Source organism: Pinus tabuliformis, chromosome 5_1 (genome assembly GCF_031772625.1).
Source record: "Pinus tabuliformis cultivar Carrire ecotype Pingquan chromosome 5_1, CPIR1, whole genome shotgun sequence".
In the NCBI taxonomy this organism is placed as follows: Eukaryota; Viridiplantae; Streptophyta; class Pinopsida; order Pinales; family Pinaceae; genus Pinus; species Pinus tabuliformis.
Window position 1 is genome coordinate 141,299,177 of NC_142305.1, and position 25,023 is coordinate 141,324,199.

General features: G+C 35.2%; 1 protein-coding gene across 1 annotated transcript in view; it reads left to right on the plus strand.

The window, feature by feature from the left end:
* The window catches only part of LOC149163816 (L-ascorbate oxidase-like), a 77,683-nt gene extending 54,710 nt beyond the window's left edge, over positions 1-22,973 (plus strand). The window contains exons 4-8 of the mRNA XM_089429268.1: positions 19,043-19,275; positions 19,416-19,508; positions 20,569-20,787; positions 21,462-21,655; positions 21,911-22,973. Of these exons, the coding sequence (XP_089285394.1) occupies positions 19,043-19,275; positions 19,416-19,508; positions 20,569-20,787; positions 21,462-21,655; positions 21,911-22,850 (1,679 nt within the window). The 3' untranslated portion in view covers positions 22,851-22,973. The remainder of the gene's footprint in view (positions 1-19,042; positions 19,276-19,415; positions 19,509-20,568; positions 20,788-21,461; positions 21,656-21,910) is intronic.
* Positions 22,974-25,023: the final 2,050 nt, after the last annotated feature.

A 25,023-nucleotide genomic window follows, 5' to 3' on the forward strand; every position in this document is an offset into this window, starting at 1 on the left:
GTTACCGCAAGGTTCAAGCTCATTAAAAAATAAACCCACATCGAGCAGTTTTAGCACATAGTTCAAGCTCGTTAAAAAATAAACATAAGACATGAGAAAATGTTTCCACCCGCTTTTAAGCTCATTAAAAAATGAACTATTCCCTGGTAAATAACCACCGTGAATGAAGTACTTCAGCCATTAAAGCCTTGGTCATGTTTGCACCGTCACCTCCACTTTTTCATTAGCCGATCATTCACCTCCACTTGATTGTTTACCCATTTTGAGGAACAGCTGCGAAGAGTGATTTCACTAGCCATCCTTGTGACACTGTCGTGATTTGAAAATTCCAAACCTTACCTGGAATCAGCTGCTACCCATTTTATCACTCGTTCCTCAAAAGACGAGTCTTCTTTAAGCTCTTTTCAACTGACTCGTAAAATATGAAAAGATTTCCGAGCCATTGGCCTCTCCAGCTTGTTAAAGGGACAGGAAGTGTTATCCCTCCTCTAGATTTTAATCTTTTTGGACCTGAGGGATTATTGCACAAAAAGATTGAGCGCTTGTTTTGTTCGGCTCGTTAAAACTATCGAAAATTCATCCCTTTTGTATTGTTTTATACTTTTCCGGACTTAAGGGATTAGATGACGAAAAAGGAATTTTGGAGTTACCTTTATGTACCTTTTCAGACTCTCTAAAAATGAAAAGGACTGAGTTATCTTTGTCGTTAAACTCATTAAAAAGATTAATAGCGACAAACTTGTCTTTAGATGAGAACGAGTTTCACTATCGCTAGGCTCGTTAAAACATAGCGATGGGTTTGCCCGAAGGGCAAATTATAGAACAAGCATATGTTATCCTCCTCAAGCTTGACAAAAATAAAGAGGTACTGGTCAGCAATGACTGGGGAAAAATTGGGAAGAAAACTCAAAGAATCTTTATTGGTAGCAAGTCGCTCTTGAACATGACACTTCCACTCCGTGTCCGAGTCGGGTTGGGTTGTTTCATTCACCGGTCACATCGCCATGGTCACACCATACCATCCACATTTGGGGTTAATGCTACCAATCCATCACATTAGTGTCACCGAAATGTTCAAGAGAAGTCATCCAGAGAAGCCACCTGTGTCCCACCCACTACCATACATTATACTCCATTCTTTCATGACCGCCACCCTGAACCGTATATCATCAAATCGTTTTCACCTCCATCAAAATCATTTGCTTCGTTCCGTGTCATTGATGTGGGATTCATTAAGGCCCTCCTGTGACGGATCACTTCTTGTCGACATCAGCTCATTATCCAAGAAGTTGGTCTAGGAACACCCCATTCAGTACTTTGAAGCTTGCATGCCTCAATGGCAAGTTTCTCACTTCCGACGACAAGTTTACATCAATGACCTTCGACCGAAAGATTTTGCGTGGTGTTCGACGCCAAGTCCTTTATTCACACCACATGAATTGTATTGCAGTACCTTGAGGATCATTATCATTATCAGTGATTCCTCTCGCGCTTGTTAACAGTTTACATCATTGACTGGTAATCAAGCGATGTCTTTCCATGTTCGACTTCAGGACATTTCTCACATGGATCGACTTGTACTTTGAGTGAAGATCGGACGAGATTGAAGACCCCGGATCTAGTTTCATCCATCCGGGCTGCGATATATATTCATGGAAATAAAGACATTAAATGTACAAGCATTGCAGCACAGATAATCATCCTACCAAAAGGATGCTGGCTCTATCAGAATCATCAGTCTACACTCAGACGACTGTCTGTCCTATGTACATAAAAATGAATTTATAAATCTGAGCATGGGAATGCCCGCCTCAGCTAGGTCACGAAAATAGCATGAAGATAATGTATTGTATTGTATCTTATTATAGGTCTCCTCCCAGCATTGAAAGAACTTCGGATCCTGATAATAAAGCATTTCACCCGATTAACGGCCTCATACTTTAGGGGGCAACTGTTATAGACATTTTTGTGCCTTGCAACTCCAAGCATGAAATGTCCATAAACCAAGGGCTCTTAAGTCCCTAAAAGTGTTGTTCTAACCCTAAAGGAACAAGGTCAACAAATTATAGCTTCTCCCAGAAGTTCTCCACCAGAAACTGCTCAGAATAAGTCAAAACAGGATCATTTCAGCTGCTCCACTGGCTAGGTGCGTTGCATAGCACCTAAACACACTGGCTAGGTGCCTTGCAACGCACCTAAATGCACTATGAGGGTGCGTTGGGCGAGAAATGACAAATGGCAGTGTCATTCCGCGAGGTGGAGGGACAATGGAAGCTTCCAGAATCTTCTCCTATGACACTTGCCTCACTGAATTCGACCAAGGATGAGTAAGAGACCTTCAGTCTCCAAGTGGAAGCAAGAACTGACAGAGAGAAGACACTAATCAAATCACAAGCTGAATCATCCTCCTTACATACATCTATATATGGATCCCTCGTCCCAGAGATCCAGAGGCTGGAATTTTGCACATTGTAAGGAATTGTTGTTGGTTTTGAGACAAATATCAGAGTATTGGGTTATTTATGCTTTGTTGGAGGTGAAGAGGGGCTTCTTTGCTGGGAGGTTGATGCTGGGTCAGGAACCATCGGTTGTAACTCCTCCTGGATCTTCTTGTTTATCAATAAAAACTATTTGAGTTTTTCCTCCATGCTTTTGTATCATTGATGCTTGTTACATTTGTATGGTTAACTTAAATCTGATCCTAAGTTGTTTATGAATATAGATCCATGTCTTTGTATAGTGTTCTTCTTCTGTGATCTTACAGGTACTTAGTGAAGCTGGGCAAGTAAGGGAGCAGGTAGCTGGAAGCTGTCAAAGAAGAGAGGGATTAGATCAAAGGATTAGCGCAAGACACAGGTCGGTTCTTTCTATTCCTCTCTATCTATAGTTCATAAAGGAAATACAAAAGTAGTTTTCTCTGTTTGTTTCTAAGGCATCTATCACACCTTAGTGGGATAGAGCAGTTCTAAATAGACACTTTTCCCGATAACACATGGCCCTCTGAAAGGTGGCCCCGGCATTCATCAATCCAAAAGGCATCTTGGAGTACATAAAAGTTCCCCAAGGAGTGGTGAAAGTAGTATTTTCTTGGTCCTTTGGATGTACAGCCACTTGGTTGTACCCTGAAAATCCATCCAAGAAAGACATGACTCTAGCCCCTGAAACCTTTTGCAGCAAATGTTCCATTTTGGGCAGGGGATAATTGTCTTTCTTAGAGCATTTGTTCAGGTTTCTGAAGTCGACACACAGTTGGATTTCCCCACTTTTCTTCCTCACTACTACCAAGTTGGCTACCCACTTCAAATACCTCAGTGGAACTATGATCTTGGTAGCCAACAATTTCTTAATTTCCTTTTCAATCAAAGGAAGTAGTAGAGGGCTAATGGGTCTCAGTTTCTGCTTGAAAGGGATGGTGTCTTTCTCCAGTGGAATCTTATGCTGAATGATGTTCTTGTCATAAGTCTTAAGGTCACTATACTCCCAGGCAAAAACATCAGCAAATTGCTTCATTAGGGTGCAATAGTCAGAACTTTGGGCAGCAGACAAATGGGTGGACAGATTTATATACTTGGGATGATCTGGGCTCCCTATGTTATGTCTATGGACTGTAGACTCATTTTCTTCTTGAGTAGGCTTATAGGGTACATCATTATGGTCAAACAGCTTTTCCAGAGGCACCAACCCTTTAGGTATATGGTTACTAGGCAATTGTACAATGTTGTCCTGACCGATTTTGCTCCTTAGCTGGGACTGATGACACTCCTCCATGGCTTCATTCTCTTGATCAATTTGCATTTCAGAGAATTCATCAATAACTTGCAGAAACCTATTGACTTCATCATCATCCTAAAAAACTTTCCAATATTTGACATTATCAAGCAGAGATGGTCTATATTTTACCTGAACTTCATAAGTCAATTTAGGGGGCATGGGAGGGATGAACATGCTCGCAGACACAGCAAGGGAATCAGCAAGCTGATTTTTGACTCTAGGAATATATGAGATATAAAAGCTACTAAAAGAATCTTTGAGTCTTCATACCTCATTTTTTTATGCTTTCAGCCTAGGGTGTTTTGCTTGGAACATTTTGTTTACTTGTTGAATGTTGCGATTGGCATCTCCAAACACCTTTATGTCTTTGATTCCCATTTCTTTAGCAGCATTCAAGCCTAAGATCAAAGCCTCATACTCTGTTATATTATTTGTGACTTGAAAAGTTAGCTTGAAAGACAGATGTATGCATTCCTGTGTTGGGGATACCAGCACTACACCTGCTCCTGCAGTTTCCCTAGAGCAAGCTCCATCAAAGAACATGTCCCAAATTTGTGGACCTTCTTCCTCTATGACCTTACAAGTTGATTTCCTGAGCTACATGGAAGCCAACTGAGATTCTTCTATTTGGATAATACAAGCTCCAAAGTCAGTATCAATAGCATAGATGGGATGATTAGTGGGATGCTTCTCATCACTAATGATATAGGCCAGCTGAGCTTCTCTGTATAATCTCCTGCTTTCTCCTCCAAAAACCGGGACAGTGGCATATGACAGGTCATTCTCCAATGTCCCACCCAATCTTTTAAACCACCCTCTGGAAAGAAGCATGCCAGACTTTGAGGGCACATTTTCTACCACAATATCCATCATCATGCTCTTCATAGGCAGCTGGGACAGGGTGATTGCTAGATCATTGATTAACCCCAGAAATTTCACCTTTCTGGAATCGAAAGAAAACAGGTCATGCTAAGGTCTGGTGATATCAAGGCCTAACTCATCCATGACAGCATTGGGCATTAGATTATGGCTGGCACTTGTGTCCAACAGACAGTTGTGAAGGGTTTTGTCATGAATAGTCAAAGAGACATAGAATGATGGGGAGCTACCATCAGAGGGTTCAGTCCTTGGGCTAAGCACAACTGCAGGTTTTTCATCTTGCAAATTCACATAGTCGTTTGATGCTTGTGTGGCCTTAAGCTCAAGGGCTTCAAGGATGGGTCTCATAAAGGCTTCATTCTTTACTAGTTTTATCAGAGGTACAGATATTTTCAACTTCTGGACTTCTGATTCAAAACTGAAAGGGGAAGGGGACTTATTAGGACCTCTCACCTCTTGAGCTAGTGCTTTGAGGATGATGGGATTAGCTGTTGGTCACTTTTTCTTGCTAATATGCTGCTCTACCGGGATAGAAGCTCTTTGGATAAGGCTTTCTTTGACATTACTCATATTTGACCTCAGGTTATATCTCTGCTGATTCTCAGTTTGTAGAACAGCTTCTCTGTCCCACTCTTGGTTGGTCTGGTCCTTGAGCAATGCCTCCTCATAGGAAGCTAATGTCAAAAAGGAAGCACTCCCTTGGTCTTCCATGTAGTGGATTTCATCCTCTTCATCAAATTTCTCCTCCTCCATGACTACGTTCTGGAAAGGAGTCTTCACCTTCTGTTCTTCACTGGCCTCTTTGCCCCTTTGCATGATCTGCAATTGTTCATTTGCTCTTCTATATGGATTTGGATTTCTAGGAGCAAATGTATTAGGAACCCTTCCTTTCCCTGAATGCTGCTCAACCTTCAACTTCGAGATTTCAGAGGCCAATGACTCTATCATCTTGGTTATTTTGTCTATCTTTGGGTTTGAGGCTGAAGAAAATTCACCCCTCTGTCTCCTTCTGTCAACATGTCTCTACAACCATGATGTTGGATTCTACATCCAAGGTTGCATCCTGCATTTCAGCCAAAGAAGCACATCTTCTTTCTCTCAATAGTAGGCAGAAGTCAGAATCAAAGGCATTAGCATAGGTGAGCTTGGCAGAGGTGGAAGTAGGTTTCACCTCAGCGGGTATCTTACTGTACATGTGGTTAAACCTTTTATTGAAATCAGAAAGTTACTCCCCATTTTCCCTTTTCAGGTTCCCAAACTCAGTATGATAGTAGAGTAGATCTTTCTTATCCCCCCCAATGCTTTAGAAATACATCATCTAAGGCCTCAATATCTGTTATAGATCTAGGGGTCAATTCTCTGAACCATTTTCTTGCCTCTCCATCTAGGCTTTGGACAAATACTCTCATCCACACATCATCCTCACTAATGTCTAGATTATCAGCATAACTATAAAAGGACTAAAGATGTTCTTTAGCTGTAACCCCTTCAGTCCCAGTGAACTTAGGCATGTATTTCTGATATTCCCCAGTAGGCATTGCATTCAAAAGAGTGGGTAGTACTAGAGGTCCATACCTAGTAGCTATGATTCTTTCCATTTTAGTGAGTGCTTGTTGACCTACCATGGCTGTGGTGGATGGAAGAGCACTGGTAGTCTGAATGATAGAGAGCTGAGGAGTGACTGACAAGACTAAAGGGATATGGGGAATAGGAAGTGAGGTTTCCTTCGGGCTTAAAGAAAGAGGAGAACCTAAATAATAAGGAGCTTTATGAATCTCTGAAATTTTTTCTTCACTACTAATGTTAGAGGCTATACTCCCAACATGTATTTGTTCTATTACAAGCCTTTCTTTCAGAGAGATGGAGGATTGTTTAGGTTTATCTAATCCTAATGCTCCTTTTTGTGATATCTTTCTTCCTTTGATGATCTTTTTAGGGTCAGGTACTGGGTCAGCTGGTAACTTCTGAGGATTTCTCCGAGTATGCCTCACAAACTGAGCCATAACTATGATGTGGAGTCGCCAAAAGGTTCGATCTCCAGTAGAGTCACCAGATAGATGATTACAACCAAAAATGTGTCCAGACTTTGTCTATCATCAAAGCTAGATCTGTGTCGTTCTCCTAGGGAAGCTGAGCTTCAATCTCTTCTCCCTGGCAACAACGCCAATTATGTTAGGGCTCTAGGAAACTATCCTAGGTTGTAGCTCGGAGATGCCTAGTAACATATAATCTTCAATATGGTTGTAGGAACTTATTCGGATGGGTGATGGTTTGGTTCAAGCCAGATAACCACTTCTACTCTGTTTTCACTCCAGACATGCATGAACACCCTCAGACTACAAGGCTTTAGACCACCAATTCTCAACAATTTGGGAATTAGGCGAATAGATGAAGAATACTAACCACACCAGCAGATGCATACAGAATGTAAGATGGCCAGCTGCAACGAGTAAAGAAACTTTCAAATCTAATCTATCAATGCAAAGATAAGATGATAGTTATCTTGCATTAGATATAGAAGAAACCCGAGTGACGTACTCAATGATACATTCAATTATCTAATCCAGAGATAAGATGACAGTTATCTAGCATTAGACATAGAAGAAATCATGAATACAACCCTTCAGGCACAATCTTAGAACAGAGAAGAAATGGGCATTGAGTAATTAACAGCAAAAGAAGCTTGCATTGCTGAAAATGAAGATGAGACGCTGCAAGTTACAGAATATCTACAGTCTCCAGAAGTTGAACCGAAACACAATTGCCAACCCTGATTACATCTTTCTTCCAGCTATTTATAATTTATCATTACAATGGCCCTTAGCCATTTAGTGATTGAGGGGTCTTAATTGACCACCATCTACCATTAACTGTCTGATAGTGTCTTTGAACGTAGTTGCTTTCTCCACTACAGAAACTTGACAAGTTCTTGTACTGTGCTATCCTCCAAGTGGTCAGATTAATTATAGCAGTAGAGCTCCATGATTGTTTAATTTGGTTGTTGAGTCGTGCTATGTCCTTTCTTCCTTCGGCCATGCTCTTTGTTAATTCAATTTCATGGTCAGACTGTCACCAGATTGACAGAGTTGGCCATCTTCTTCTTCGTGTAACATATAGGACGTGGGGTATGGAATGCATGGGCGGATGGACAATTAGGAATGATCGTAAATGATGGCCGTTGGATCAACAGAGACGTACGGTGGAGATCGTGTGTAGGGAAATTGAGGTGGTGGTGGGAGCAGGACATGTCTGGACCGTTAGATCTCAGGTGGACAAATCAGACGGTTATTGGGCGGCGGAGATGTGCGGATGGTAACATGCGGGGTGGTTTAGTTTAAGTGGAAATAGCTTTTATCGGGCGGTAAGCGGAAAATGTCATAACTCACCCAATGCCATTTAATGGATGACATGTATCGGCGAAGGAGAGAGAGAAATCGCCCTCATTGAGTGGGTACTTTTCGTGCTAGTTGTCCGTGGGATATGGGCGCTGACCATTAGATCTTGCGGAGATGATCTAACGATGGAGAACAATCAGGCATGTTGCGATGATCGGGTGAAATGTGGGCCATTGGATTGGCAGGGTAGATCGCCGGCAGAGATGTGAAGGTACGAGATGTCTTCGAGGAATGTGCTATAAGGGTGTAAGACATATGGGTAAGGTTTTATGGGTATTTTTGGCTTTCGTGCTTGGGGCTAAGGCCAAAGGGGTGTTTTGTCGGGATTAGAAGGTTAATAAAGGAAGCGAGAAAGGGAAGAAGTGGAAAATGGCTCATGTAGGACCCCTTTAAGAACATAAAAAACGACCGAATCTTTCTGTTGACCTCCCAAAAGTCAGCGGTGCACTTCAAGGCTAACAGAGTTATAACAACATAAATTTAAATTAACATAAATTTCCAAACACCGAGCCATACAATTTTATCATTAATTTTTAATGATAATTACATGTTTACTTAAAAGTCAAACCTTCAAATTTTATCTCGAATTTTTAATAATGACTTATATGTTTGATCAAAAGTTCGACCCCATTTTTTCTGTTTTAATAATAACGGCATGTTTAACCAAATGACAAGCCCTATTTTAATTAGAGCATGCGTTTAAATTAACATAAATTACAAACAAGTAGGCCTTCAAATCTTATCGCTAATTTTTATATAATTACTTTCACTTACATTAAAATAACATGAACATAAGCGTTTTAACAGTTACAACCCATGATTGTAACTCTCCAATTTTGGGGAGTGCAAGGATGAAGCTCGATTCTCCGTTGATTTAACTAGGGGACAAATTTAATGCTTTTTGCAGTATGAAAAGGTAAAACTTTACATTATTTTTTCTCAAAATTGTGAGGATTTAAATGTTATAAATTTTTTAAATGATTTTAAAATATTAAATTTTACAAAATCTTTTTAAATTTAAAAAAATATAATTTTTATTTACTTCTAGCAATATGTAATAGTTTTTATTTTCTTAACGCATAAAATTTCACTTTATTTTTTCGTATTATATTAAAATAAGATAAATTAAATATTAAATTTATAGTAAATTCTTTTCTTAACACATAAAATTTCACTTTATTTTTTCGTATTATATTAAAATAAGATAAATTAAATATTAAATTTATAATTTTATTCTTCTTGGAAATTTTAAAAATATTAATTTAATTAATTTCAATTTATTTTATATTTAAATATCAATTTATTTTTGTTATATATTACTATTTTGGGTAAATATTGTATTGTTTCTAAATTAAAGTATATATGAATATATTATATATTTTAATTTTTTTTTATTAAAGATATTAGATTTTAGTCCAGAGTGCACTCTTCACAAAGAAGTTTAGGAGATCATAACATTCAAAAGAAAAAAAAGAAGATATATTTACTAAAAAGTGAGCCGAGTTGGCTATTAGGATGAACCAGAGTGCAAAATAAGTCGGATCATAGTATAAGATTAAGTATAGGGATCAAATTCAGTAGTGGAAAATTGAATGCGGTCTTCATTGTTGCCCGAGATGCTCCGAGTCAGGGGAGGAACACCAAGATGTTGCTCAATGTGATCCAAGCATTGGTATAGGTCCCTCGTGACGATGCAATTACTCTATAGAGTGTAGGATGTCTGTCGAATGCTCGAACCGGTCCATCATAATTTTTCCAAGGAGAAACTTCAAATGCCAATATAAGTCAATGGTGTACATGTACTAGTTGAAACAACTACATGTGTGTCCAACATCTACCACCTAGTCAACGATAAAGTAAGAACCTCTTTGTCTAAAATTTGTTACCGTTGGGAGGCTCCTTCGCATTCCATATGAGCTAACTCCACTTGGATGCAAATGAGGGTGAGGATGTGTGTATGTCCCCTAAAATATCACTCTTGGTAGTAGGCTTCCCCTCAAGGGACATGTGCACGGTGTCGAGGCATGGTGAGAGGCTTGACAAGGATACAAGAGAAAATTATCAGGGAGGTGAGGGGACAAGTGGCATGCCTAGGGAGATGTGCCACATGAGGTGGAGAAGGGGCCATGTAAAAAGATGTCAAATGGCACTGGGAGCTAGAAAAGGAGAAGACAATTAACTTGCCACAAGAAAGAAAAATTGGCTTGGCAGAGAGTGTAGAGGAAATTGCAGAGCCCCTTGAGAAATCTAGTTAGAGAAAGAAGGAATATATGAGAAATAGAACACAACCACGAGAGAATATCAAGAAATGTTTGGAGAGAAGCTCCCAAGAATACTAGCTAGAGGAGTACTAATAAGATGTTCAAAAATATAGGCAAAGGCCAAGCAAAGTAACTCCCACTAAAGAGGTCCAGCGCCAACAGAGACTGTTAGCCACCTTGCAAAGGGAATAGGTATCAGAAGCCACTAAATATGTGCGCCAATTTTGTCGTGAAAGGGAAACAACAAAGTTGTATTGATATTCGATGGTGCCAATTAGAAAGCGTTGTTGAATCTCTGGATGGGGGGTATACTAATTCTAAAGAAACCAAACAATGCTAAGAGTGGAAATACAAGCCCTGGCCAAGGCTCACAGAAGTGGGTCGTCCTGTAACCCCAGTTTATATTGATCAGAATTGTAACTAATGTGAAAGATAGGGATGTCTAATACCCAACCACACCAAATGATATTAGCATTTCCAATAAGAAACCCATGAGTCACATTGAAATGAGAACAGTCACCACACGAGCAAAGACGTGATAGGTCTAGCAAGATGACATGTATTCAATGTAGTGGTAGTGCTTGCGCATGGGATCTAATCTCCTTTAGACAACTCGCCCAAGGTGAGATCTCGAGAATAGAACAACCAAAAATAATATTTATGGGGATGTGGTCTCACATCCCCAATTGCCTAGGCAATTAGTGCGTTGACAACCTCCATTGCCACCAACACGCCTTGACCTCATGCCTTACCATGATTTTCTTATGACAAGTGTTAATGTAATTGTACTTTGTAATTTTTGACCCAGTAAATATTAGTGATATATATTTTTTATGTGTAAAAGTTCTATGCATATGATTTTATTTTTTATTTTTTTGCTAAAAATGTGATCTAATTTTCCAATTAGAAAAGAAAAAATTGAAACAAACATGGAACACATCAGTGAATATATCATTTGGTTTTGGTAGAAGTAAATAAATTTTAACTTGAACGTACCAATTGATAAGCTACTTAAAATATCTAATAAAAAAAATTATAAGCTACATAAAATATCTAATATAAACTAAATAAAAATTTGTAATTATTTTACAATTATAGTAAAAGTGGAAACAATTTGTCCTAAAAAAAAATCAAATGAAAAAAACAATCAATTATATTTTGAAAAGTATTGTTTAAAACTGCATAAAATATCTAATGTAAAAAAAAAAAATTAATTATTGTAGTTTTTTTACAATTATACTAAAAGAGGAAACAATTTAACAAAAAAAAATCAAATGAAAAAAACAATCAATTATATTTTGAAAATTACTGTTTATTATTTTTCTAAAATTCTATATCCAATGGTTATTGTTTTTTCTAATAATATTATATTCTTAATTTATATTTTATTAATAATCAATTTGGCAATAAAAATATATAATAAATATTATTTATAATTTTTTAATTTATTTCTAACTTTTTGTAAAATTAATTTAATAAAATATTAAAATAGTTAATAAACATTTATAACTAAAATTATCTAAATAAAAAAACATTTTGATTTGTAAATAAGAAAAATATTCTCTATTTCACTAATGGTTAATAATTATTTTATTTTAAAATTTTACAATAAAAAATTATTGTTGATATCCATTTTCTCCAATAGATTTAGAATTTCTGTGAATAGAATAGTAGTACAAAGCATAGATTCCTCTCCACAAGATATTGTATACCTTTGTTTTTAAAAAAATGGTTGTGAATCAATCATCTTGATTGCTCATATTTATTGTTATTATCCTAATTCCTTCATATTATGGTCTTAAAGATTGTGCCTAGGAAAAAAGTTGTTGAAATATATTTTACAAAATCAAGTCAAATAATCAAGATTCAAAATTTCTCACTATGACATCATACAATTGAAGCAATTGTAGTATTGATTATACCCACAAATCCCTAGCTATATTCCTAATTCGCTTGATTTCTTAATAATATTTTTTTTTTTTTTTTTTTTTTTTTTTTTTTTTTTTTTTTGATAATTTTGAACTTGAGTTACCTATATTCGTAAATCAATTTTAGTTACTTATAATAAAAATATACTAATTTTTAATAATATTTGCTTAATAATATTTTTCGTAATAATATAAAAAAATAAGTAAAAAAACATTTAAATAATAATTTTCCAAAACCACATATAAATCTTACTATTACTTTTAAAAAATAAAAAATCCAGGAATGATGATGATAATGATAATAATAATAATATATTTATTTAGTTACCAGTTTTAACCTATATTTTAACCAAATTCTCTATTTTAATATTTCATTTTAATTTCTGTAATATCAATATAATATTTTAACGTAAGTATTTAAAATTATCATTTATTTCGATTTGTACAAACTTTTATATATCGGAGCGTCTAAAATCATGCCAACTTAAAGTCAACATAATCATGTTAACTGCTATAATGGTTGCGAACAATATATAAAGGTTTATGCTAGTTTAATCTCCAACTTGTGCTAGCGTAATATCCAACTCATGGGATAAGGTGTCTTTGATTTACTTGCGTAGAATGGCAATAATCCATTATTTCAATAATGAAAGAAAAATTATTTTAAATCAATGGAAAAGACTTCGAACTGCATGACGTAATCTGCTGTGACATAAGTTAACAGATTGGTTAACAGATTGAATGTAAACAATTATAGTAGCGAGTTGCATGAAATTTTACTGTCACATTATTAAAAAATAATATTAATATTTGTTTTAAAATATTAAGTATAATTATAATATTTTAGTTTTTTTTGGTTACGAGTGTTATTTTTATTAATTTTACAATTTTTTTTTTATAGATTTATCATAATCCTACATTAGAATTATGTTCAAAATATATTTTAAACATTAAAAACTTAGAAATTCATTTAATTAAAATATTGCAGTTTTTATTTATAATTTAATAATTATTTAATATACAAATTAATATATTATATAAAATTAAACCATAAAAATATGACGTAATTAATTCATTAAATTAAAATTTACTTTAATTTGATTTCTTTATGATGATGATGGTGGTTAACGTCCACTGAGACCAAATTTTGGTCTATCGGATCTAAAGAAATGAATTATTTCGTTTGATTTGAGATTTTCTTCCTATGCTCAAAAAGCTTAGAGAGAAGCCTCCCTAGCTCACTGTAATTTTGATAACGTAAAAGGCCAGGAAGGTCAGTATTGCAACAAATATTTTGAAATTGAGATCTAATGTGGTTGTACGTGGGGCACCCTAAGAGGAAGTGATTTTCATCCTCGATGTTCGTATTCTCACAGAGATGGCAGGACCTTTCCATCCATGGTGTTTTAGGAACTACCCAACTACCATTTCACTATGGAGCTCATGAGAGTTCATTCTAATCCTGGCTATATTAATTTTCTTCTTTGAGCTAGTTAAAACAGAGAGATACTTTTGATCTTCTAGGGTGGGGTTGATGACCTCTTTATAATATCTTAATTTTCTTTTAGCTGCTAAATCTTTCTCACACCACAATTTTTCTTTTAACGTAGAAGTAACAATATTTTTAATGTTATTAATGTTTTGCAATCAACCTCTCAATGGTTTAGATACTTTTGATCTTCTAGGGTAGGGTTGATGACCTCCTTATAATATCTTAATTTTCTTTTAGCTCCTTCTCACACCACATTTTTTCTTTGAACTTAGAAGTAACAATATTTTTAATGTTATTAATGTTTTGTAATGCAACATTCTCGCCAATCTCCCAATGGTTTAACCAGGCCTTGATGTCTTTATACCAACCTCGTTTGAGCCTAAGGTGGTTTTGGTTGGAATTTAAAGCTAACTTAGGAGGTCTATGGTCTTGTATGTTATTGAGTTTGTGCTTATACAATAGAAGCCTAGTCATAGCTAGGCTCTTGATAGGGGAAATACCCACTTCTATAAGGAGAATAGGATAGGGTGTGTTGCTCTTAATTTTGAGATTATATGTTATAAAACGCTTCTAGATTCGCTCAATCTTTCTCCAGGATTCTCTAGAGATGCTACAACCCCAAACCTCACATCCATATAAGATAACTAGAGTGACTAAAGTTTCAAAAAGAAACTTCTTTCTATCCTACATTATGAGGTTTTCCATTTTACAATTATTTTCAAGACCAAAATAAGCTTTCCATCCCCCATTAATCCTTTTCTCAATACTATAGTTCCAGTTGAGCTTGTGATGAATATCAATTCCTAGGTACTTGTAGGAAGACGCTTCCTCCAAGTTACTATTGTCATAAATAAAATTGGCGTAAGTGTCCTTCTTGGATTTGATAATCATAATTTTTGTTTTGTCAGTGTTAACAATCATACCCATGGCAGAGCAGAAATCCTTTAGAAGTATAAGTTGCTTATCAGGATCAGATGGGCACCTTGCGAGAAGAACAATATTGTCAGCATAGAGAAGAAGGACGATGACTATCCCAACTAAGATCGTGCCAGCACATCCTGCTTCCTCTAAACAACCTTCTAGCTTTTCGATGTAAATGCCAAATAGGTTAGGGGAGAGGGGGAAACCTTGTTTAACTCCGATATTACACTTAATATCTTTCGACCACCCCTCATTGCTCTTTAACTTAGCCATTACATTCTCATATAACCTTATAGCGGCAATTCTCAACTCAAAAGGAACCTTTAGCTCTTCTAATCTGTTTCAAAAATTGTTTCTAGGAATTGTATCGAAAGCCTTTCACTTAAAGCACGTTATGAACCAATATAATATAAGAAAATTTAAAATAAAGTTTTAAAAACAGTTTAATTAGTAATTAAAATAATAGGGCTCTTAAAGTATGAGGATGTTATGAACCAATATAATATTAAAAAAAATTTAAAAATATAAAATAAAGTTTTAGAAACAGTTTAATTAAAGTATGAGGATGTTATGAACCAATATAATATTAAAAAAATTTTAAAAATATAAAATAAAGTTTTAGAAACAGTTTAATTAATAATTAAAATAATATAAGTTTTTGTGAAAACTTAGGATCAAAAATTCAAATTCTCAATCATTATATTTAAATTATGTTAATTCACTATACTCATTTACTCAAAATAACTTAATATACTAAAATTTAAAAATATATATATTAAGATAAAATTTCTACTCCAATAAGAAACCTTATTTTTCATTAAATACCCATAACATAATATAACATAACCAAAATAATACCTTCAAATTTTATCAACTAATTATTTATAATGACTATATATTTGGCCAAAAATTAACCTTGTTTTTTTTAATACCTTCCAATTTTATCAACTATTTATTTATAATGACTATATATTTGACCAAAAATTAACCTCGTTTTTTTATAACAACATGAGTTTAAATTAACATAAATTTCGAGAGGGGCCTTACAGTTTTATCATTAATTTTTAATAATAATTACATGTTTACTCAAAAGACAACCCTTCAAATTTTATCTCTAATTTTTAATAATGACTTACATGTTTGATCAAAAGTTCGACCCCATTCTTTCTCTTTTAATAATGACTACATGTTTGACCAAATGTCTAGCCCTATTTTAATTGGAGCATGCATTTAAATTAACATAAATTACCAACAGGTAAGCCTTCAAATCTTATGGCTTATTTTTTTATAACTACTTTCACTTACATTAAAATAACATGAACATAAGTTTTTTCACAGCTACAGCCCATGATTGTAACTCTCCTATTTTGGGAAGTGCAAGGATGATGCTCGAGTCTCCATGGATTTAGCAAGGGGACACATTTAATGGTTTTTCCGGTACGAAAAGGCAGAACTTTACATTAATTTTTCTCACAATAGTGAGGATTTAAATGATATGAATTTTGTATATGAATTTAAAATATTAAATTGTACAAAACCTTTTTAAATTTTAAAAATATATTTTTTATTTACTTCTATCAATATGTAATAGTTTTTATTTTCTTAACTCATAAAATTTCACTTTAATTTTTCGTATAATATTAAAATAAGATAAATAAAATATTAAAGTTATAATTTTATTATTTTTGAAAATTTTAAAAATATTAATTTAGTTGATTTAAATTCATTTTATATTTAAATATCAAAATTTTGTTATATATTATTATTCTTGATAAATATTTTATTATTTTTTAAAGTAGAGTATACATGAATATATTACATATTTTAAATCAATTTTTCATTTAAGATACTAAACTATAGCTAAGAGTGCACTCTTCACAAGAAAGTTTAGGGGATCATAATGTTCAAAAGATACAAAATATGATACATTTACTGAAAAGCCGATTGAGTTGGTTATTAGGATGAACTGTAAAATCAGAGTGCAAAATAAACCGGAGCATAGCATAAGATTAATTATAGGGATCAAAGTCAACGATGGTAACCTCAATGCGGTCTTCATTGTTGTCGGTGATGCTCCCAGTGAGGGGAGGAATACCAAGATGTTGCTCAATGAGATCCAAGCATTCGTCTAGGTCCCTCGTGATGATGCAATTTCTTTATAGAGTGTAGGATGTCTGTCGAATGCTCGAACCGGTCCATGATAATTTTTCCAAGGAGAAACTTCAAATGCCAATATAAGTCAATGGTGTACATGTACTAGTTGAAACAACTGCATGTGTGTCCAACATCTACCACCTAGTAAACGATAAAGTAAGAACCTTTTTGTCTGAAATTTGTTGCCGTTAGGAGGCTCCTTCGCATTCCATATCAGTTAACTCCACTTGGATGCAACTGAAGGTGAGGATGTGTGTATGTCCCCTAAGCTCTCACTCCTAGTAGTAGGCTTCCTCTCGAGGGACATGTGCACAGTGTCAAGGCATGGTGAGAGGTTTGACAAGGATACAAGAGAAAATTATTAGGGAGGTGAAGGGACAAGTGGCAGGCCTAGGGAGATGTGCCACATGAGGTGTGGAAGGGGCCGTGTAACGAGATGTCAAATGGTGTTGGGAGTTAGAAAAGGAGAAGACAGTTAACCTGCCACAAGAAAGAAAAACTAGCTTGGGAGAGAGTGTAGAGGAAATTGTAGAGCCCCTTGAGGAATCTAGCAAAAGAAAGCAAGAATATATGAGAAATAGACGAGAGAAATATAACACAACCATGAGAGAACATCAAGAAATTTTTGGAGAGCAACTCCGAAGAATACTAGCTAGAGGAGTACTAATAAGAGATTCAAAAATATAAACAAAGACCAAGCAAAGTAATTCCCACTAAAGAGGTACAGTGCTGCTGACACCACCATGCAAAGGGAATAGGTATGTGTGCGTCAATTTTATGGTGAGAGGGAAACAACAAAGTTGTATTGATATTCAATGGTGCCAATTAGAAAGCGGTGTTGAATGTCTAGATGGTGGGATCTACTAATTCGAAAGAAACGAAATAATACTAAGAGTGGAAAGGCAAGGCTTGGGCAAGGCTCACAAAATTGTGAGGATTGTTACAGATAGGGGTGTCTAATACCCAACCACACCAAATAAGATTAGCATTTCCAAGGAGAGACCCATGAGTCACATTAAAATGAGAGTGGTCACCACCAGAGCAGAGACGTGCTAGGTCTAACAAGATGACAAGTATTCAATGTAGTGGTAGTGCTTGAGCATGGGATCAAATCTCTTTTAGCCAGCTCGTCTGAAGCGAGACCTTGAGAATAAAACAACCACAAAAACTATTTATGGGGATGTGATCTCACATCCCCCATAGCGATCACATCCCCATAGCTTAAGCAATTAGGGCATTGACAACCTGCACCCCTTCTCTCCCCTTTTTGTAACATAAACACCCCATTCAAAAATATATTCATTTTTTATATTAAACAAATACACCTCTCCTAATACTTTTATATATATATATAATTTTATTTTATATCAAATTTGTTTGCTTTTATTTTTTATTAATAAAATATTATGTTTATTCATTTATTGATATATCCCATACTAAATACCTATCTTGGCATTATTCAGGATAGAGGATAGAATGATTTGCTGAGATATTTCTTCATACCAATCTTGATATTATTTTAAAGCATATCATACATCACACTCACCCTCATCCTCTCTCGGCGATAGAATATGTGAGGAGTTTCTAATGTCAAAGCACCGAATTATTCAATCGTCCAAACCTTTCTTTTATATAACATATAATATGGAAATGTATGTAACATATAATATGGAAATATATGAACTTCGGATTATCAAAACACTTGAAAATGTCAATCTAATGACCTTATGCGATATTTCTCAGCTTCGGCAGCGCAGTCTTGGTCTTTCATTTCAAAAACAATAACATCTATCACATGTACACAGATGCTTCCCCTCCCCCCCGCTCGGCGATGGACGTGCAAAAGGCAGGACTTTTCAATGGCAAAGCGCCAAACTATTCCAGTCATCATTTTTTTTTAAAGAATAATATGAATCTCTAAACTTGCGAACTTACCACTGATATTTCCACGAGATTTCTTAGCTCGTCACGCACAGCGTGGTATTTGTTTTTTTAAAGATAACGTACATCACATGGTCACGCATGCTTTCCTCCCCTCTCGGCGATAGACTTGCAAATGCATGGACTTTTTTGAATGTCAAACTGCCAAACTATTCAAGTCGTCCAACCCTATATATGTGTGTCTGTGTATCTTTATGTTTGAGAGATTTCTAGCTTTTTGTAAAGAAAATTTGGATTTGTACAAAACGAATTGCCAACGATTTGCAATGCCTTGTTGGTTCCTGTTATATCTTTCAGTAGGTTTGATGGTAGTGGCGGCACCATGGTTTGCAGAGGCAAAGATTCGTCATTACCGATGGACTGTGAAATATGAATATAAATCTCCTGATTGTTACGAGAAATTGGTGATTGCTGTCAATGGCCAATTTCCAGGCCCAACTATCAAAGCCCAGGTTGGGGACACCATCTACGTTGATGTCACTAATCAGCTCGAAACTGAGGGTGTTTCCATTCACTGGCATGGTATCCGCCAGGTACGTACATTCTGAGGATTCATAACTTCTCCGGAATTCAAGAATGTTTTTACTAACTGTTAAGACCGCAAAAATGTGTGTTTTTTTAAAGCTTGATATGTGATCAGAATCCAATCATTAAGTAATCAATTGGTTTGCAGTATGGAACACCATGGAGTGATGGAGCAGCAGATATTACCCAGTGTCCTATCATGCCCGGAGAGACCTTCGTTTACAAATTTACAGTGGATAGAGTAAGCATTGAAAGCCTTCATAATTATCTTTATTGTAGAGTTTAGGAATATTTTTAGTGTCAGATAAAGTCAATTACTTCAATGGCCTCTTCTCGGTTAGAATTTAGAATATTCTGGAAATCTTTAACAGATATAAAGATGCCATATCATGTCACAGTTACACTGGATAGAATAAGCATTAAAGATTTTTAAAGTTTCATGATTACAGATTCAAAAATAAATATGAGAAAGTCAATTGTTTCAGTTTGTTTCTTCTGTTAGATTGTAGAATATTTTTAAAATATGCAATGGAATTAAGGATTACACTGGATAGAATAAGCATTAATGTTTTTTAAAGTTTCATGATTACATATTCAAAAATAAATATGTGAAAGCCGATTGTCTCAGCTTTGTTTTTTCCTGTTAGATTGTAGAATATTTTTAAAATAATCGAATTATGGAAGTAAGGATGGCTTATCATATAATAGTCAGTAGAATTATTCTTAAAATTTGCAATAGAATTAAAGATGTCTGGTTATATAAAAAATAGTTGAATTTAATTTACTGTATTGTAGATTTCAAAGAATATTTCAAAGTCTGACTGAAATGGAAAGATAAATTAACGATTTCAACAATATTACAATACAAGAATATTTCAAAGTCTAACTGAAATGGAAAGACAAATTAATGATTTCAAAAATATTCTAAAATCTCATAGAAATATCACTTTTTTGAATTTAACTCATTGCATTGAAGATTTCAAGAATATTTCAAACTCTAACAGAACTGAAAAATAAATTAATAATTTTAAGCCTATTCCAAAATAAAACAGAAATCCATTCTTTAAAGTAACAAATATTCAGCTTGTTATAGAGCATTAAAAAATAGCCATTGTATATACTTATGATGCAATTTTACGACCAAAATCAAGCTGTAAATATATACAACCCAGCTCATTTAATATCCTATATAAAAAAACTACTTATGTTTTTATTTTCATCCATGGTTTAACATGGCTCATGTTCAAATTAGATTATATAATGATATTCATGATTATGTCTGTTATTATTCTATCGTGCAGCCTGGAACGTATTTCTACCACGCTCATTACGGAATGCAAAGGTCATCTGGCTTGCATGGATCTATTCAAGTAGCCGTTGCTGAAGGTGTGAGGGAACCCTTCTCTTACCACGGAGATCTGAGCCTCCTATTGAATGATTGGTGGCATAAAAGCCATACTGAACAATCCACAGGCTTATCTTTGCCTAACAACAGTTTCGTTTGGGTTAATGATCCTCAGGTGACAAGCCCGTTCTCCAAATCTCTTGTTTAATACATAACAGATGAAGTAAAATTTTATCAAATCTATGAACATAGGATTTAAAGACAAACCAAACAAATTGGAGTTTTCTAAAATGGTCTCACTTCATTTTACTTCTGTTTGTACTAATATGAGAGCATTTATCATACATCTTTTTAAAAGGTCCAGGAGGACTCATCTATCTATAATTTTATTATTTATAGAGTAACGATGACCTATAAAGTAAGGATGACTTATGGTATTGAGAACTTATGATATTAAAGTAGAATACAGTCTATTTAAAAAAAGAAATTAAACCAATTAAACCAGTCTAGATCCATCTTAATTCTGGATCTACCAAATATCAAGTATCAGAGTTTGATAAAAAACTTAATAAATAAAACTAAGATAGTTTTAATTTTAGTAATTTGAAATGTATCGCATATCTTTATATTCATGGTATATATGGAAAAAATACTAAAAAAATTTATAATTAGACTAAGTACCTACATATCCCCTTCCCATAAAAATAAGTATAAGAAATTTGAATCTAAAGTATCTCGATACAAAACAGTAAACTACCTCATATAAAAAATCAAATCACTAATATAACATTATTATTAATTAAATAATAAAAATAATTACAAATAATAATACTGCGATGTTGTGGACAGTCGTTGCTTATTGAGGGGTGTGGATCCTACAATTGCTCACTGGTGAAATCTACAAACAATTCAGCAGGAACAGGCAGTATCTGCAACTCCACAAATCCCGATTGTTCTATTCCTCACACTCTATCTGTAGTACCTGGCCAAACATATCGTCTGCGGATCGCTAATGTAGCTTCCTTAACTTCATTGAATTTCTTATCCAGGTATATATTCCATAGCCTCACTAGTCTTCCATTTTATTTTCCTGTTTTATGCTGTACTGTGCAAAGTTTTAGGTTGCGAATTTGAAATAGATGAACTTAATTCACTTAAATTTTGGGAAAATCAAAAGAGTGGAGTGTGATGATATTAGCTGAACAACGAAGTTAATTATTTTTTTGACCTTATATATTCTTTTTATTTATCCCCAAAATCTACTAAAGTAATAATTATGAAATAATCTTCTTCATCACACTGCAGGGACACAACTTGACTGTGGTTGAGGCGGACAGCAATTACGTTGAGCCCTTCGTTGTTGAGGATCTGAATGTATACCCAGGAGAGACATATTCAGTACTCATAACAGCAAATCAAAATCCATCCAGGAATTACTGGATAGCAGTGAATGTGCGGGGTAGTGGTGCATCCAAGACACCAACGGGGCGCGCCATCTTAAGATATATTCCGAATCCTCCCTCGATGCTACCTCCCTCCACACCTCCAAAAGGACCGCTCTGGAACGATACTGCCTACACCCTTAATCAGGCCAAAAAGTACAGAGGTAGAGGCCATGTGATGCCTCCTCCCCTTACACCCCACAAGCGCATCGTGCTTCTGAGCACACAGAACAGAATCAATGGTTACATCCGTTGGGCAATTAACAATATTTCGTCTGTGCGCCCTCAAACACCATATCTCATAGCTGTCAAGTACGGATTGAACAACGCCTTCGACCAGTTCCCAGCTCCAGAGAATTACTCAATCACTGAATCCAACTCAAACGCCAGATATGGAAATCCAGTTTACAGATTGGAATTCAACAGCACCGTGGATGTAATTTTGCAGAACGGCAAGAAGCTGGATGGTACGAGCGAGATTCATCCATGGCATTTTCACGGCCATGATTTCTGGGTTCTTGCTCAGGGAAACGGGACGTTCGATCCGCTTAAGGATACAGAGAAGTTTAATCTGAGAAATCCGCCCAGGAAAAACACAGTGCCCCTCTTTCCATTGGGCTGGACTGCAATAAGATTTATAGCCGACAATCCGGGGGTGTGGACTTTGCATTGTCATATAGAAGCGCATTTCTTTCTGGGAATGGGAGTGGTGTTTGAAGAAGGGGCTCAAAAAATTGGAAGGTTGCCGAGATCCATCCTGGGCTGCGGCGGAAGCAAAGCCTTGCTGCGCCATTGAACTGCTCCGCCTTGCAATTTCTTCAGCACGCCCATTGTCTGTAACTGTTGGTGAGGATGTGGAGTGTTGAATTCCATCGCTTTTCATATTCCATCTCGGCGTAACCTTTTTACTGCCAGCCATAGCTTCCAAGGTCAACGTTCTATTTTACTCTATTTTTCCATTTATTAATAAATTTTTTATTATTCATTATTGTGATTCGAATTGTGGATGTCCAAATATGGAACCCGATCAGACTCGATTCATGTTAAAGGTTATAAGGAGGGATAATTTTTTTTTTTCAATCTATGAAAAAAGTTTGCATATCAAAATTTTTTATCTCTCTTAAGTTGGATAATTAACTTATATTAATCTATTTATGCTTGGAAAAATATATTTTATATAACAAAAAAACATATTTTTGCTTAAAATTATATAACCAATTTTATTGAGGTTATTTCATATATATATTTTACTCATCATTCATAATGCAAAGTTAGGAAAATAGTCTTTACTCCAAAAGTTTTATCAAAAACTAAACCCTAAAATTGGCTCTATAACTCTAATTTTACTTAAAATACAATAGCAATATTTATAAGCATTAGTTTAATATAAATTGGGATAATTTTTTTTTTCAATTTATGAAAAAAAGTTTGCATATCAATAAATTTTATCTCTCTTAAGTTGGATAATTAACTTATATTAATCTATTTATGCTTGGAAAAATATATTTTATATAAAAAAAAAACATATTTTTGCTTAAAATTATATAACCAATTTTATTGAGGTTATTTCATATATATATTTTACTCATCATTCATAATGCGAAGTTAAATCGGAAAATAGTCTTTACTCCAAAAGTTTTATCAAAAACTAAACCCCAAAATTGGCTCTATAACTCTAATTTTACTTGAAATACAATAGCAATATTTATAAGCATTAGTTTAATATAAATTTAAAATAATTTTATAATTCCAATTTTATTTTTCATTTTTAATTATATTGTAAAGATTAATAAAGAATCAGTATTCCCCCAATCGGGGTACGATCGACCTTGCAAGTTAAAGGGGAGAGAGGATGGTCAAAGGTCATGGCGGCCCAAGGACGGAGAAGCTGCCCAGATGGCACGACAGGCAGAGGGAGGAGAGGCTGGATAGGAGCCACGAGAGCCGACAAACGGAAGTGGAGTGACAAACAACACATGGCAGGGATAGTTGTCAAAGTGAGCAAAGGCAAGGGCAGTTGACCAAATGGCATGGTAGGCAGAGGGACGAAGGCAAGGATGATTGGCACTGTTTCAAGGAAAACTAGTGTCGATTCGAACTGCTAGTCCCACTAAGGCGGGTAGCTATCTTAGAAACAAACAATGAAAGCTTTTCAAGAGTTCCTTTAAGTGTGATAGATGGAAGAGAAGAAAAGAGGACCAACCTAGATCTTGTGCTTTGATCCTAGCTTGATTTCTCCTTGATAGAATTTGCCACTCTTCTCCTACTTGTCCTGCTTCAAAGAGTACCTGTAGAGTCAAAGTAACAACAAACTATCAAAGAATCTCTATCTAAAACATCATAAACAATGCGGAATCAGAAACACATTGACCATACAATTGCATTCGTAAACAATAAGATTCACAAATACAAGATTATATGGAGTAAAACTCAAAGAACTTTATTAATAGTAATGTAAGAGAGGATTACAACCCAGCTGTTTGATCCAACATCATCCTCCCAGTTGTAGAAGCCTTCTTCACCTCATGAACAAGCAAATCACCCAACAATGCAATGTCTCTTCTCACCAACAAACCAACAACACTTCTTACAAAATAAAAAATTCCAGCCTCTAGATCTAACAGATGAGGGATCCATTTATAGATGTCTTGCAAGGGCGTGAGTTAGCTCTGGGTTTTTTATTAGTGTCATTACACTGATAGTTCTTGGTTCCACTTGGAGATTTCAATAATCTCTTACTCATCCCTAGGCGAATTTAGAGAGGCAAGTGTCACAAGAGAAGTTTCTAGAAGATTCCATGATCATCCACCTTGCAAACTGTCTCTGCCATTTGTCTATTCTCACTCATCGCACCCCACAGAAGGCCATTTGAGTATGCATCGCACCTGGCCAGTTAGGCAATCAGTATGCATTGCACCTTGCCCATGGAGCAGTCTGTATGGTCCAACTTTGGCCAGTTCTAAGTAGTT